General features: G+C 45.7%; 1 protein-coding gene across 10 annotated transcripts in view; it reads left to right on the top strand.

Annotated features, from left to right (window-relative positions):
- Positions 1 to 12,454, top strand: part of BCLAF1 (BCL2 associated transcription factor 1) — a 539,194-nt gene that overhangs the window by 366,044 nt on the left and 160,696 nt on the right. For all 10 annotated transcript variants that reach the window (XM_069235222.1, XM_069235220.1, XM_069235219.1 and 7 more), the window contains one exon: positions 2,760 to 2,925. In XM_069235222.1, the coding sequence (XP_069091323.1) occupies positions 2,760 to 2,925 (166 nt within the window). The remainder of the gene's footprint in view (positions 1 to 2,759; positions 2,926 to 12,454) is intronic.

The following is a 12,454-nucleotide window of genomic DNA, read 5'->3' as shown; positions in this document are numbered from 1 at the left end:
AACTTCGCAACCAGGTACCCACAAGATCAATCCCAAGGCAATGCTCTATGGATGAACCTGTCAGGGATATTTGCGTACGCTTTTCCCCCTCTCCCTCTCCTTCCATATCTAGTAAACAGGTTGAGTCAAAACAAACTCAAACTCATACTAATAGCACCAACATGGGCAAGGCAACCTTGGTACACAACACTACTAGACCTTTCAGTAGTACCTCATGTCAAACTACCCAACAGACCAGATCTGTTAACACAACACAAACAACAGATCAGACATCCAAATCCAGCATCGTTGAATCTAGCAATTTGGCTCCTGAAATCCTAGAATTCGGGCACTTAGACCTCACACAGGAATGTATGGAGGTCATAAAACAAGCTAGAAAACCTACCACTAGACGCTGCTATGCAAATAAGTGGAAAAGATTTGTTTATTACTGCCATAATAATCAAATTCAACCTTTACACGCATCTGCAAAAGAAATAGTAGGATACTTACTACATTTGCAAAAATCTAACCTAGCTTTCTCTTCCATTAAAATACATCTTACGGCAATTTCTGCTTACCTACAAATTACGCACTCAATTTCATTGTTTAGGATACCAGTCATAAAGGCGTTTATGGAAGGCCTAAAGAGAATTATACCACCAAGAACACCACCAGTTCCTTCATGGAACCTCAACATTGTCCTAACACGACTCATGGGTCCACCTTTTGAGCCCATGCACTCTTGTGAAATGCAATACTTAACGTGGAAAGTTGCATTTTTAATTGCCATCACATCTCTAAGAAGAGTGAGTGAAATTCAAGCATTTACCATTCAAGAACCATTTATTCAAATACACAAAAATAAAGTTGTTCTACGGACCAATCCTAAATTTTTACCAAAAGTAATCTCACCGTTCCACTTAAATCAAACGGTAGAATTACCAGTGTTCTTCCCACAGCCAGATTCGGTAGCCGAAAGAGCACTACATACATTAGACATCAAAAGAGCACTAATGTACTACATTGACAGAACAAAACTAATTCGAAAGACAAAACAACTATTTATCGCCTTTCAAAAACCTCATACAGGAAATCCAATTTCAAAACAAGGCATTGCTAGATGGATAGTTAAGTGCATTCAAACCTGCTATCTTAAAGCTAAAAGAGAACTGCCTATTACACCAAAGGCACACTCAACCAGAAAGAAAGGTGCTACCATGGCCTTTCTAGGAAATATTCCGATGAACGAAATATGTAAGGCAGCAACATGGTCTACGCCTCATACATTTACCAAGCACTACTGTGTAGATGTGCTAACTGCACAACAAGCAACAGTAGGTCAAGCTGTATTAAGAACATTATTTCAAACTACTTCAACTCCTACAGGCTGAACCACCGCTTTTGGGGAGATAACTGCTTACTAGTCTATGCACAGCATGTGTATCTGCAGCTACACATGCCATCGAACGGAAAATGTCACTTACCCAGTGTACATCTGTTCGTGGCATTAGTCGCTACAGATTCACATGCGCCCACCCGCCTCCCTGGGAGCCTGTAGCCGTTTAGAAGTAGATCTTAAACATTTGTACATTTGTAAATATATTACTTAAAACTTTATTATGTACATACGCATTCACTCCATTGCATGGGCACTATTACTAGCATACACAACTCCTACCTCACCCTCTGTGGGCAAAACAATCTAAGATGGAGTCGACGCCCATGCGCAATGGAGTCGAAATGGGAGGAGTCCCTCGGTCTCGTGACTCGAAAAGACTTCTTCGAAGAAAAACAACTTGTAACACTCCGAGCCCAACACCAGATGGCGGACTGTGCACAGCATGTGAATTTGCAGCGACTAATGCCACGAACAGATGTACAACTGGGTAAGTGACATTTTCCATATTTACACGTGACTCGTCATCCTCTTCGGGCAGAGGCTCATTGTATTTTATTTTCATAGTTCATAGTTTGAAATATGAGCTATGGTGGGAGAAGAGCTTAATCTTCCCCCTAATTGGCTGAAGTTTGGGTTCTTTCAAATTAGGTGGATCTGTTACTAAAGATACTGTGTCCTTTTAAGCCTATAGCCGTTTTGCATTGTATGCTTACACTGTTTACTGCTACAGTAAAGTACCAGGGATTCTCAACCTGATGGGAAATAATTCATGCATGTAAATATATACAAGATATTAATGTTGGAGAAATGGAGTTACAGGTAAGTAACTCATTTCTTATGTTTATATTCATGCTGTTGAATCAGTGTCATTCACAACGTTATTCAATCTTCCTGCTGCATACTAGTTTTATCTGAGTGCATGTATGCTGAAGAGGCTCTAAGTTGTCAGTTGGTATTTGAACTTTGTATTGGACGTACCTAAGAGATGCATTCTATTGCGTTTGTCAGCCCTCTAGTCAAAAGAAAAAAAGAATATGGAAAGACCTATAATGTTAATTCTGTGACCTTCTTGTTTGAACAGACAATTTCAGAAGTGTTCTGGAGGTTTAGTGGTATAACCAGACTACAGGTTTAACATAATGTTTCTTACAGATATTCCTCCAGGGGACTGTGTTTTATTGTTATGAAAACATGTTCCTTTGTAAGAGAAGATGGCGACTAAGCAAGTTGTCGAAAGAAAATTCATAGCAATAAAATAATTTAGTCAACCATTATCGTTGTTTAAAGCAGAGCACTAAGCTCTTCTTTCGGTAGACCTATCTAAAGGTCATTTTAAAATGAATATTTCTGCTTTCCTTACCTATGTTTCCTTTTGCAGCAAGCGCAAGAACAAAGAACAGGAACGTTCCCCCTCTCCTTCCTCCTCCTCTTCTTCTCGAGAAGAAAAGGCAAGAAAGAAAGAACGGGAGGAAGAGTTCAGGAGCCAGCAGGAGCAGAAAGATTATTCAGTTTTTAGTGGTCCCAGCAGACCGAGAGGCACCTTTGTAAGTTAATGGGGACTGTGTGAGTTGTTTGTTCTTTGTATTTTTGCAAAGTGTACCAATTTAGTCTTAAATTTAAAATGACTTCTCTATGTGGAACGTTGGAGCGGGGAGGACCTCGAAGCAGAGTTTTGGTATCATTCATTTTATTCAGACTGTTTTTTTGTATGCCACAGATTTAGTATTGGATCCTCTATTCGTCTTCAATGGGAATTAATTAATAAACGCTGAATATACCAAGCACACAACACATCCCAGCACACTTAAAATGTAGAAGAAACTCTCTAAAGCAAAATTAAAATGCCTATGAGCAGGGAACATATACTTTACTTATTTGAAAATGGAAAACAGATTATAAAATTAAACATATATTAAAAAACATATCTGTGACAGTTCTTTACCCTCTTTTAAAAGTGGAAAATAAAAGGAACTTGTTGGCATACAGCAGAGCTTAGAGAGAACATATATGCTGTCGCTTTAAAGCTCCCATGGCACCACCACAATCCTAATATGCAGTACAGTCGAAATCCTTCGTTTTTCCAGCATTAGCCTTATATAGTCAAATGCATAAACACGTACTCGCTTGAACCATCTAGTCAATGTAAATATAACGGTACCTATTTTAAATTATCTTTTCATTCCAATTTATGCATCTAACTCGGTTAAAGTGCAGCAGTCTGTGAAGTAATGCACTCATCATATTCAGGGTGTGATCAGGATACTCGCATTGAATTGAGCAATGAAGGCCCCGCTCACCGTTCAGTATTCTGCATCGATCCTGCTGCCCTGTACTCCCTGCTACATACAGGCTTACCACTCTCACCTGCAAACAGCTGTGCCATAGTAAGAGCCCCGAGTTGACCCACCATCCCCCTGCACCACTCCATTTCGTGGGCGACCTGATGACATCTGCCGGGCCACGGCCTTTAGTTACTCGGGGGGCAAGACCGTTACAGAATCTCCTTCACGTGGAATGTGAGGAGAATGAAAGGAGTAGCAGCCCTCCCTTCGCTTCTTATTCAGGGGTGATAGGGTTGCGCTTTAGCTACGACAGTAGGGAGAGTGAATCTCACAACCGACTCCTACCCACCTACTGCCACGCACCTGAGCTGGTCCCACTGCAACCCACACGCTGCCCGTCTTGCGGGGTGGCCTGATGGGATCGTTCGAGCCATGGCCTTGAGTGCTTTCGGGGTAGAGCCCCAACTGAGTCTCCTCCACATGAAATGCAGGGTGATAGGAGGCTGAAGTGTTGGTACTGCTCTGATTTGTCTTGTGCGTTTTGCATCCTGGAGGTTAGTGAACAGTGGGCTGCCTCATGTACATGGGAAGACTAGTGTCATCACCAGGGGAATACACAGGTGCATTAGAGGAATTTGGACAGTTTGTTCGAGGCACTTTCCTCCCCCCAAGCCTCTTTCTTAAGGAGAGTGTGTTGATGACATACCCTCCCCATGAGAACATGGCTGAGAAGTGTTGGGACCCTAATCTTGTATTGTGTGATGTGTGTTCTGTAGATCCCAGAGCTACAGCGGGACCTGCTCCCGCAATCCCTCTCCATTATGCATCCCAAGGAGGACAGGGCTTCAGCCGTGATGGCAGTCGGGGAGCAGTGGTGTGGTTTTAGGAGCATCCCAACACAATGCAGTAGCATGTAGCATTGAAACACTCCAGGAAATTCAATAGACTATCTTGGACATGAACTCTTCTTTGGACCCTAAGATTGATTCCCTGGGGGTCGAAATGAGCCGTTTGCATGAAGGTAATAAGAAGTTGAAGGAGGGTATGGACGAAATGGAATCTACACTTGTGGCCCTCAAGCCCACTGTCACAGAGGTAGACTCTCTTATCAAGGTACTTGAGGACGAGGTATGTTATCTTCAGGAAAAAGCAGAGGATTAAGAGGGCTGGTCATGTTGCAACAAGGAGAGAATTATGGTACTACTGGAGTGCACTGAGGGTCCTAGCAAGGAGCTCTGTCTGAAGAATTGTCTAGCTCCGACTGTATTGGGGGGCAGGATTTTGCCATTTTTCTCAGCAAAACAGGCACACAGGATCCTGGGCAGGTCCCCAGTCCGGGTGCTGACCTAGGCCAGTGGTTGCCTGCCATTCTATTTATGGTGACAGGGATCGCATCCTGCAAGTGGCACGGGATAAGGGACCCTGTCTAGTGGAGAAGTGCAAGTCCGCATTTTCCACGATTACATTGCCGACGTGCAAAGGAGGGCTTCCTTTTTTTTTTTAAAGTAAAACAGCAGTTGAGAGCCCTGGAAATTAAATATGCCTTGCACTATCTCGCCACACTCAAGTCAAGAGGGAAACTCTGGCAGTTGGCCAGTACAAAAATGGCGGTGCCCTCAAGATAAAAACAGAAGGGCGGGCCCCATGAAGTAACAGACGGCTGAAAAAAAGGACTCAGGCAGTTGCGGTGGTGGAGTGACACAATATGCTGTCTCTCACCCCACAATGGGACAGAGGAAGGGGAGCAAGAACCTTCAGAAACTAAACTTGCACTGGCGGACGATCTGCTGCGGTGGTGGTGGGGGGTTGGGGCCTGACCTCACACCCAAGTCAGGGGATAGATTGATATGACCTGCCAGAGTTAGGAGCACCCTATTCTGTATGTGATGTACCATGGGGGTCACTCCTCACTCCATGTGTGTTACCACTATTGGATATAAAATGCATGCGTCTCATTGTTGCACCCAGCAGGAGCTACATGTTATAAGTTGGGCTGGTGATGCTTTCTTCTACCACTGGAATTTTCATTACTTCAGGACCAGCCCTTCATTGTTTAGTTCTACCTTTTATACTCGCTGAGTGACTATGCATTGCAGTGCTAGTGGCTGAGCACCCATTGGTCTCTTGGCCTAGGAGGGAAATTAGGGTAATGTTATTGGATTTGTTTTCTCTTTTTGTTTCTTTGTTTTTGTATGCATTGACACGATGTTGAGGGTGGATCCTATGGGTGGGACACTTGTCTTTGGTTTGGGGACTAGGTGCATATGGTGGGTTAGACACTGTTACACCCGTTATGACGCACAGCAGCTGATACACTGCACTACCTTGTGCTGCCCTGGAATGTCCGGGTCATGGCTAGTTATGTTAGGATACAGAGTCTGAGGCGTTGCGGTATACATATAGCCTGTCTCCAGGAAACACCTCTTTCTTCACCTGATCTCCAAAGGTTACGCAGGAGGGGTTGGGGACCACATATTCAAGATATGGTAGGGGTATCCTGATTTGGGTTTTCCCCGTGGCTGTCCCTTTTGGTGCAGCACACAAGGGCGACCCAGAGGGTAGATATGTGGTGGTGGAGGGGTTGCTTGGTGGACTTCCAATCCCTCTAGTATCATTGTATGCACCTAATTCAAACCAGTCTGCTTTCCTCAACATATTAATGCCTGCACTAGTGATTCATACACTTGCTCATTGTATTTGGGGTGGCAATTATAATTGTGGTGCTGACGTTGCCCTGGATTGCTCACACCAACTGGTACCCGGGGCACAGTTCATAACAGTAGTCAAACACTTACAAAGGTGGGCGTTACACACACAGGTGGCTGACGTTTGGTGCCGCCTCCACCAGGACTCCAAGGAATACTTTATTATTTGAGTATACATGACCTTCACACTGGAATCGACCACTCCTGCTGCAGTGCTGAGGCGCTATCCCCGGTGACATGACCAGAGTATCTGTGTCGTACTTCCTCAGATCGCAATCCACCCCAGATCTCACTGACTCGTGGCAGGGGACATCCGTGCGTTACGACTGATGTTGCGCCTGCGTGACACACCGTTTTGCACCACCCAGCTGGACCTATACTTCTGGGAAAATGAGAGAACTGCCCCGGCGCCCTAGTAGAATAGGATACCTTTATGGTGGCCCTCAGAGGCCTGGATATTAACTGTCTATGGCAACAAGCTGTTGCTCTGCAGAGACTTAACAGCAGCTCGAAGCAGACATAAGAGCATACAAACTGCTAACACCCACTGCCAAGCCTGCCTCAGCCCCACTGATGCAGGTGAGACTCTCATTCAAAGCCACCCTTGCCAAATTAGGCTCTTTAGAATATGGAGTTAGAGAGCCAACCGACATGTGGAAGGGTATAAGGCAAGCAAGGCTTCTCGCCTGGCTTGTTCGGTCTGGACCCCCGCCCTCAAGAACCCCCATCACACCAATTCAAGATTTGTCTGGAACCTTCGTTAACTCACAGGAGTTGCTTATTATTGTGTTCTGGTCCTGTTATGGTGCACTGTATGCAAATCCAGAAGGATGCGGATGGCTCACAATACAGGCATTCCTGGGCAAATTGCATCTCCTGGGTTGCAGGCACCTCACTCAGCTGAACTAGAGGCTCCACTCACCGCAGGTGAGATCTCCCAGGCCCGAAAATGTTGCTTGACTGTGTCCAGATGCGTATGTTTGACCTGTGGAATTCTACGCTGCCTTTGCACTGCAACTAGTTCCAGGACTATTCCCAGTTTTGTGGGATGAATCTTTTCTGAATTCACATTCGTTGTCTAGTGGTTGGATCCGAAATTATCAAAAAATAGTAGTAGTAGTCCTTTTTTTTTGGGGGGGGGGGGGGGGTCACTGATTCCACTATTTGGTGTCCTGTCCTGCCTCCCCTGACATCAGAAATCCTCCCCAGACACCCCCCACTTATGGTTGTCATCTTCAGATTCTTTTTTAATGCCAGTGGGTCTGGAAGATTAGCTGAGGACTCTTCGATTCGTGGAAAAAAGAGAAGTTTGGACAAAGTTTGTCATTGAAAATTGGAAGATGTTTACCGATTAAAGCTACTGGAGAAGATTCCTGTCATCAGAAGAAGTTTTCGGAGTTATTTAGAGAATGCCCAGAAGGAGGGGGCTCCCTGTTCTACGTGATGGGAAAGAGTCCATTTCAGTTCTGCTCGAACTTCCATCATAAATATACGCAGAAGGACCTGCATCAGCTGTGTAACTTCTACCACTCGACCATAGGATTGATGACTGGGAAGCCTATGCAGGATTCAAGCCTAAAACATTGAAGGCAAGAGAGAAGCAGAGATAGGCGCACTGCGCCATGCAGGGACAGAGGCAAACACCTTCCTTAAGTAACCTGGGTCCGTCGAGCGATGACAACATCATCGTAGAAGGGTTCGAGGGAGAAGGTTCGGACGCCGAGCTAAGAATCACCTATATCAAAAGAGAATCAAACAAGGAACAAGAAAAAATATTACAGGTAACACCTCAAAACATTCATTGTCAAGAGTTTTGATGTCAAAAGGGAGCCTTGTAAAAAAAAAAAAAAAAAAAAATAGCAGATTGAAGGGAAACCTAAAGACAAGCTGCCCTTCAGATCTCTCAAAAGGGACACTCCAGGAGGCAAAACTCTCAAATAGGTTACTGTGTTGAAAGACGTTAGAAGTCGAGAGTTGTCGACATTGAAAGAAGACGTTAGAAGTCAATATGGTTCAACATCGAAAGAAGAAAGAGTGCGGGAGGATTCAAAGTAGACTCTCAACGCATCGTAGAAAGGTTCTTCAATGTTGAAAAGAAAATCGATGCAGACGATCAACCCAGAAGAACTCCCAGCAAAAATTGTGAGCGACTCAAGGTAGAGATGGTAGCCTTAGTTCAAAAGAGAAGGGATTTGACTCTCTTAGGTAATTCCGAATTTCACAAAAAATGTTGACGCCAAAGGAGTAGGTCGAAAGGGATGGTGCAGAAATGGACCCTCCCATGACACTAGAGCCTCAGGAAGAAGAGGAGGTGTTCTTGTTTGAGGAGGATAAACAAGAAAGCTTTAGGGAGTTCAGGGGTCTGAGGATTATGAATATGCAGAGACAGTGGCAGGACCTGGAAACTTAAGGCCATATGACACATAGACACAGAATGGGGAAAAACCTTTGCTACATCTGGCCCTTAGTCCCCTGAAGGAAGGGATGCATTATCATCTGCCAAGGCCTTCGCCTCCGAGTGATATTGCTATATGCAGGCGGATTATCAAGAAGGCTGCAGACAAATAAGGAATTCAGCTGGAGGAGGAAAAGACACAATTGTGCTTCCTCCTAGAGACACCAATACCATCACAAACAAAAAAAACAGTTCCTCCCAGTGCTATCCAGTGTACTAGATCAGGGGAAAGAAACCCTTTCACAAACACCACCAGTGGGAGGCAGATTGAGAAACATCCTCCAGGGGTGGACCAAGGTAATGTCAGACATTTGGTTACTAAACATCATAAAATTTGGATATTGCATAGAACTTGCCAAGACACCACGATTAGGGGGGGGGGCAAAGAAAGCGGTTCATTCAAATAAGGAAACATCATGTCTGCTAAAAGAAGTATAAGAGTTGCTGGAAAAGAGGGCAATAGAGAGGGTGCCCAGAGAAGAGATCATAAAAGGAAATTACTCTACATATTTCCTAATCCCAAAAGTAGGCAGATCTCTGTCATGTTCCAGACCTCAGATTTATAAACAAGTGTTCGGTGGCATGTGTAGCTGCAGATACACATGTTGTGCATAGTCCGCCGTCTGGTGTTGGGTCGGAGTGTTACAAGTTGTTTTTCTTTGAAGAAGTGTTTTTGAGTCACGAGACCGAGGGACTCCTCCTCCTTTGTTCCATTGCGCATGGGCGTCGACTCCATGTTAGATTGTTTTTTTTCCGCCATCGGGTTCGGACGTGTTCCTTTTCACTCCGGGTTTCGGGACGGAAAGATAGTCATAACTTCGGAAAACTACGTTGGTATGGTTTCGTTCGGTATCGGGTTAGAATAGAATCGACACCGAATCGTGAAGAGCTCCGGTAGCCCTTCGGGGTAATTTCGATCCCCGTCGGGGCCTGGTCGGCCCGACCGCGTGTAACATCGACACTGATGGAACGGACCCCGTTCCGATTCTGTCCTAAATGCCACAATAAATATCCATATACAGACCAACATTTGGTCTGTAACTTGTGCCTGTCGCCCGAGCACAGGGAAGAGACGTGTGAGGCCTGTCGTGCGTTTCGGTCCTGAAAAACGCTCCGTGACCGGCGAGCCAGAAGATTACAGATGGCGGCCACGCCGACAGGACAACGAGGGTTCGAGGAACAAGGAGAAGAAGAGGAAGCCTTCTCCATTCATGAATCTGACTCGGAAGAATTCGACGTCGAAGAAACCGTGAGTAAGACGTCGAAGCAAGCACCACACAAGAAAACAGACAAGGCCCAGGGGACGCCACTGCCAACAGGCCATGGCTCAACCCATAAAGTAGGTGACCGTCCATCGGCACCGAAAAAGGCCGAACCGGTGCCGAGATCGTCCGACTCGGGTCGAGACACAGGCATGCAGCAATCTCGGGACCGAGACAGTGCTGCCGAAAAAGATCGACGCCGAGACAGCGGCACCGAGGATGATCGACGCCGAGAAGGCTCGACTCCGAAAAAGAGGAAATTCTCCTCGGAGCTGAAAACAAGCAAAGACACAGTTTTGGTGCCAAAACCACCGGCAACCGAACCGACTGCCAGCTCGTATTCAGAGGAACAATCACTGTCCTCTCAAATACGCAAACACAGATTTGAGGAAGAGTTGCAGACCACTGACGTGGACCACACACAAAAGCGGATTTTCATACAAAGTGGGACAGGGAAAATCAGCACCCTTCCCCCAATCAGGAGAAAAAGGAGACTCGAGTTCCAAACACAGGAACAAACACCACAAACAAAAGTGGTTAAAAAGGTAACCCCGCCACCCTCTCCTCCACCTGTAACTCATATATCACCGGCACAGACTCCGTCACATTCACCGGCTCATACCACCATGAGCCAAGATGACCAAGACGCTTGGGACCTATACGACGCCCCAGTATCAGACAATAGTCCTGAGTCGTACCCTACCAAGCCCTCACCACCTGAGGACAGTACAGCGTATGCACAGGTGGTAGCTAGGGCAGCAGAGTTCCATAACGTGTCGTTACACGCAGAACCTATCGAGGATGACTTCCTTTTCAACACCCTCTCTTCCACCCATAGCACCTACCAAAGCCTGCCTATGCTTCCAGGAATGCTAAGGCACGCAAAGCAGATCTTCAAAGAACCTGTCAAGAGTAGAGCGATAACTGCAAGGGTGGAGAAAAAATATAAAGCACCGCCCACGGACTCTACTTTTATCACCTCACAGCTGCCACCAGATTCAGTCGTGGTAGGGGCAGCTCGCAAGAGAGCCAACTCGCACACATCAGGCGAGGCACCACCTCCGGATAAAGAGAGCCGCAAGTTCGACACAGCTGGGCAAAGGGTCGCAGTACAAGCTGCAAACCACTGGCGCATTGCCAACTCTCAGGCGCTCCTAGCGCGATATGATAGAGCCCATTGGGACGAGATGCAGCATCTCATCGAGCATCTACCCAAGGAATTTCAAAAACGGGCAAAACAAGTGGTTGAGGAGGGACAAAACATCTCCAATAACCAAATACGCTCCTCTATGGACGCAGCGGACACAGCTGCAAGAACAATAAATACCGCAGTAACCATAAGAAGGCACGAATGGTTGCGCACAACTGGCTTTAAACCGGAAATACAGCAAGCGGTGCTCAATATGCCGTTCAATGAAAAACAATTGTTTGGACCCGAAGTCAACACGGCAATTGAGAAATTGAAAAAGGACACTGACACAGCCAAGGCCATGGGCGCACTCTATTCCCCGCAGGGCAGAGGCACTTTCGGCACCTTCAGCAAAACAACCTTCAGAGGGGGGTTTCGGGGTCAAGCCACACAAGCCAGCACCTCACAATCAACACCGTCTACATAACAGGGACAGTACCAAAGGGGAGGCTTTCGGGGCCAGTACAGAGGAGGACAATTCCCTAGAAACCGGGGAAAATTTCAAAGTCCAAAAACCCCTCCAACCAAACAGTGACTCACAAGTCACTCAACCCCTTCACACAACACCAGTGGGGGGAAGACTAAGTCAGTTTTACAAATCTTGGGAGGAGATAACAACAGACACTTGGGTCTTAGCAATTATCCGACATGGTTATTGCATAGAATTTCTCCAACTCCCTCCAGATGTCCCACCAAAAACACAGAATATGTCAAAACAACATCTAGACCTTCTAGAACTAGAAGTTCAAGCATTACTGCAAAAGGACGCAATAGAATTGGTACCATGTACACAAAAAAACACGGGAGTTTACTCACTGTACTTTCTAATACCAAAAAAGGACAAAACACTGAGACCAATCCTAGATCTCAGAACACTAAACACCTACATCAAATCAGACCACTTTCAAATGGTCACGCTACAAGACGTGTTACCACTGCTAAAGCAACAAGACTACATGACAACCTTAGATCTAAAGGACGCGTATTTCCACATACCGATACATCCCTCGCACAGGAAATACCTAAGGTTCGTATTCAAAGGAATACATTACCAATTCAAAGTGTTGCCGTTCGGTATAACAACCGCACCAAGAGTATTTACAAAATGCCTGGCAGTAGTAGCTGCACACATCAGAAGGCAGCAAATACACGTATTCCCGTACCTAGACGATTGGCTAAT

This window comes from Pleurodeles waltl, chromosome 5 (genome assembly GCF_031143425.1).
Source record: "Pleurodeles waltl isolate 20211129_DDA chromosome 5, aPleWal1.hap1.20221129, whole genome shotgun sequence".
Lineage (NCBI taxonomy): Eukaryota > Metazoa > Chordata > Amphibia > Caudata > Salamandridae > Pleurodeles > Pleurodeles waltl.
This window is presented reverse-complemented; position numbering and strand designations above follow the sequence as displayed.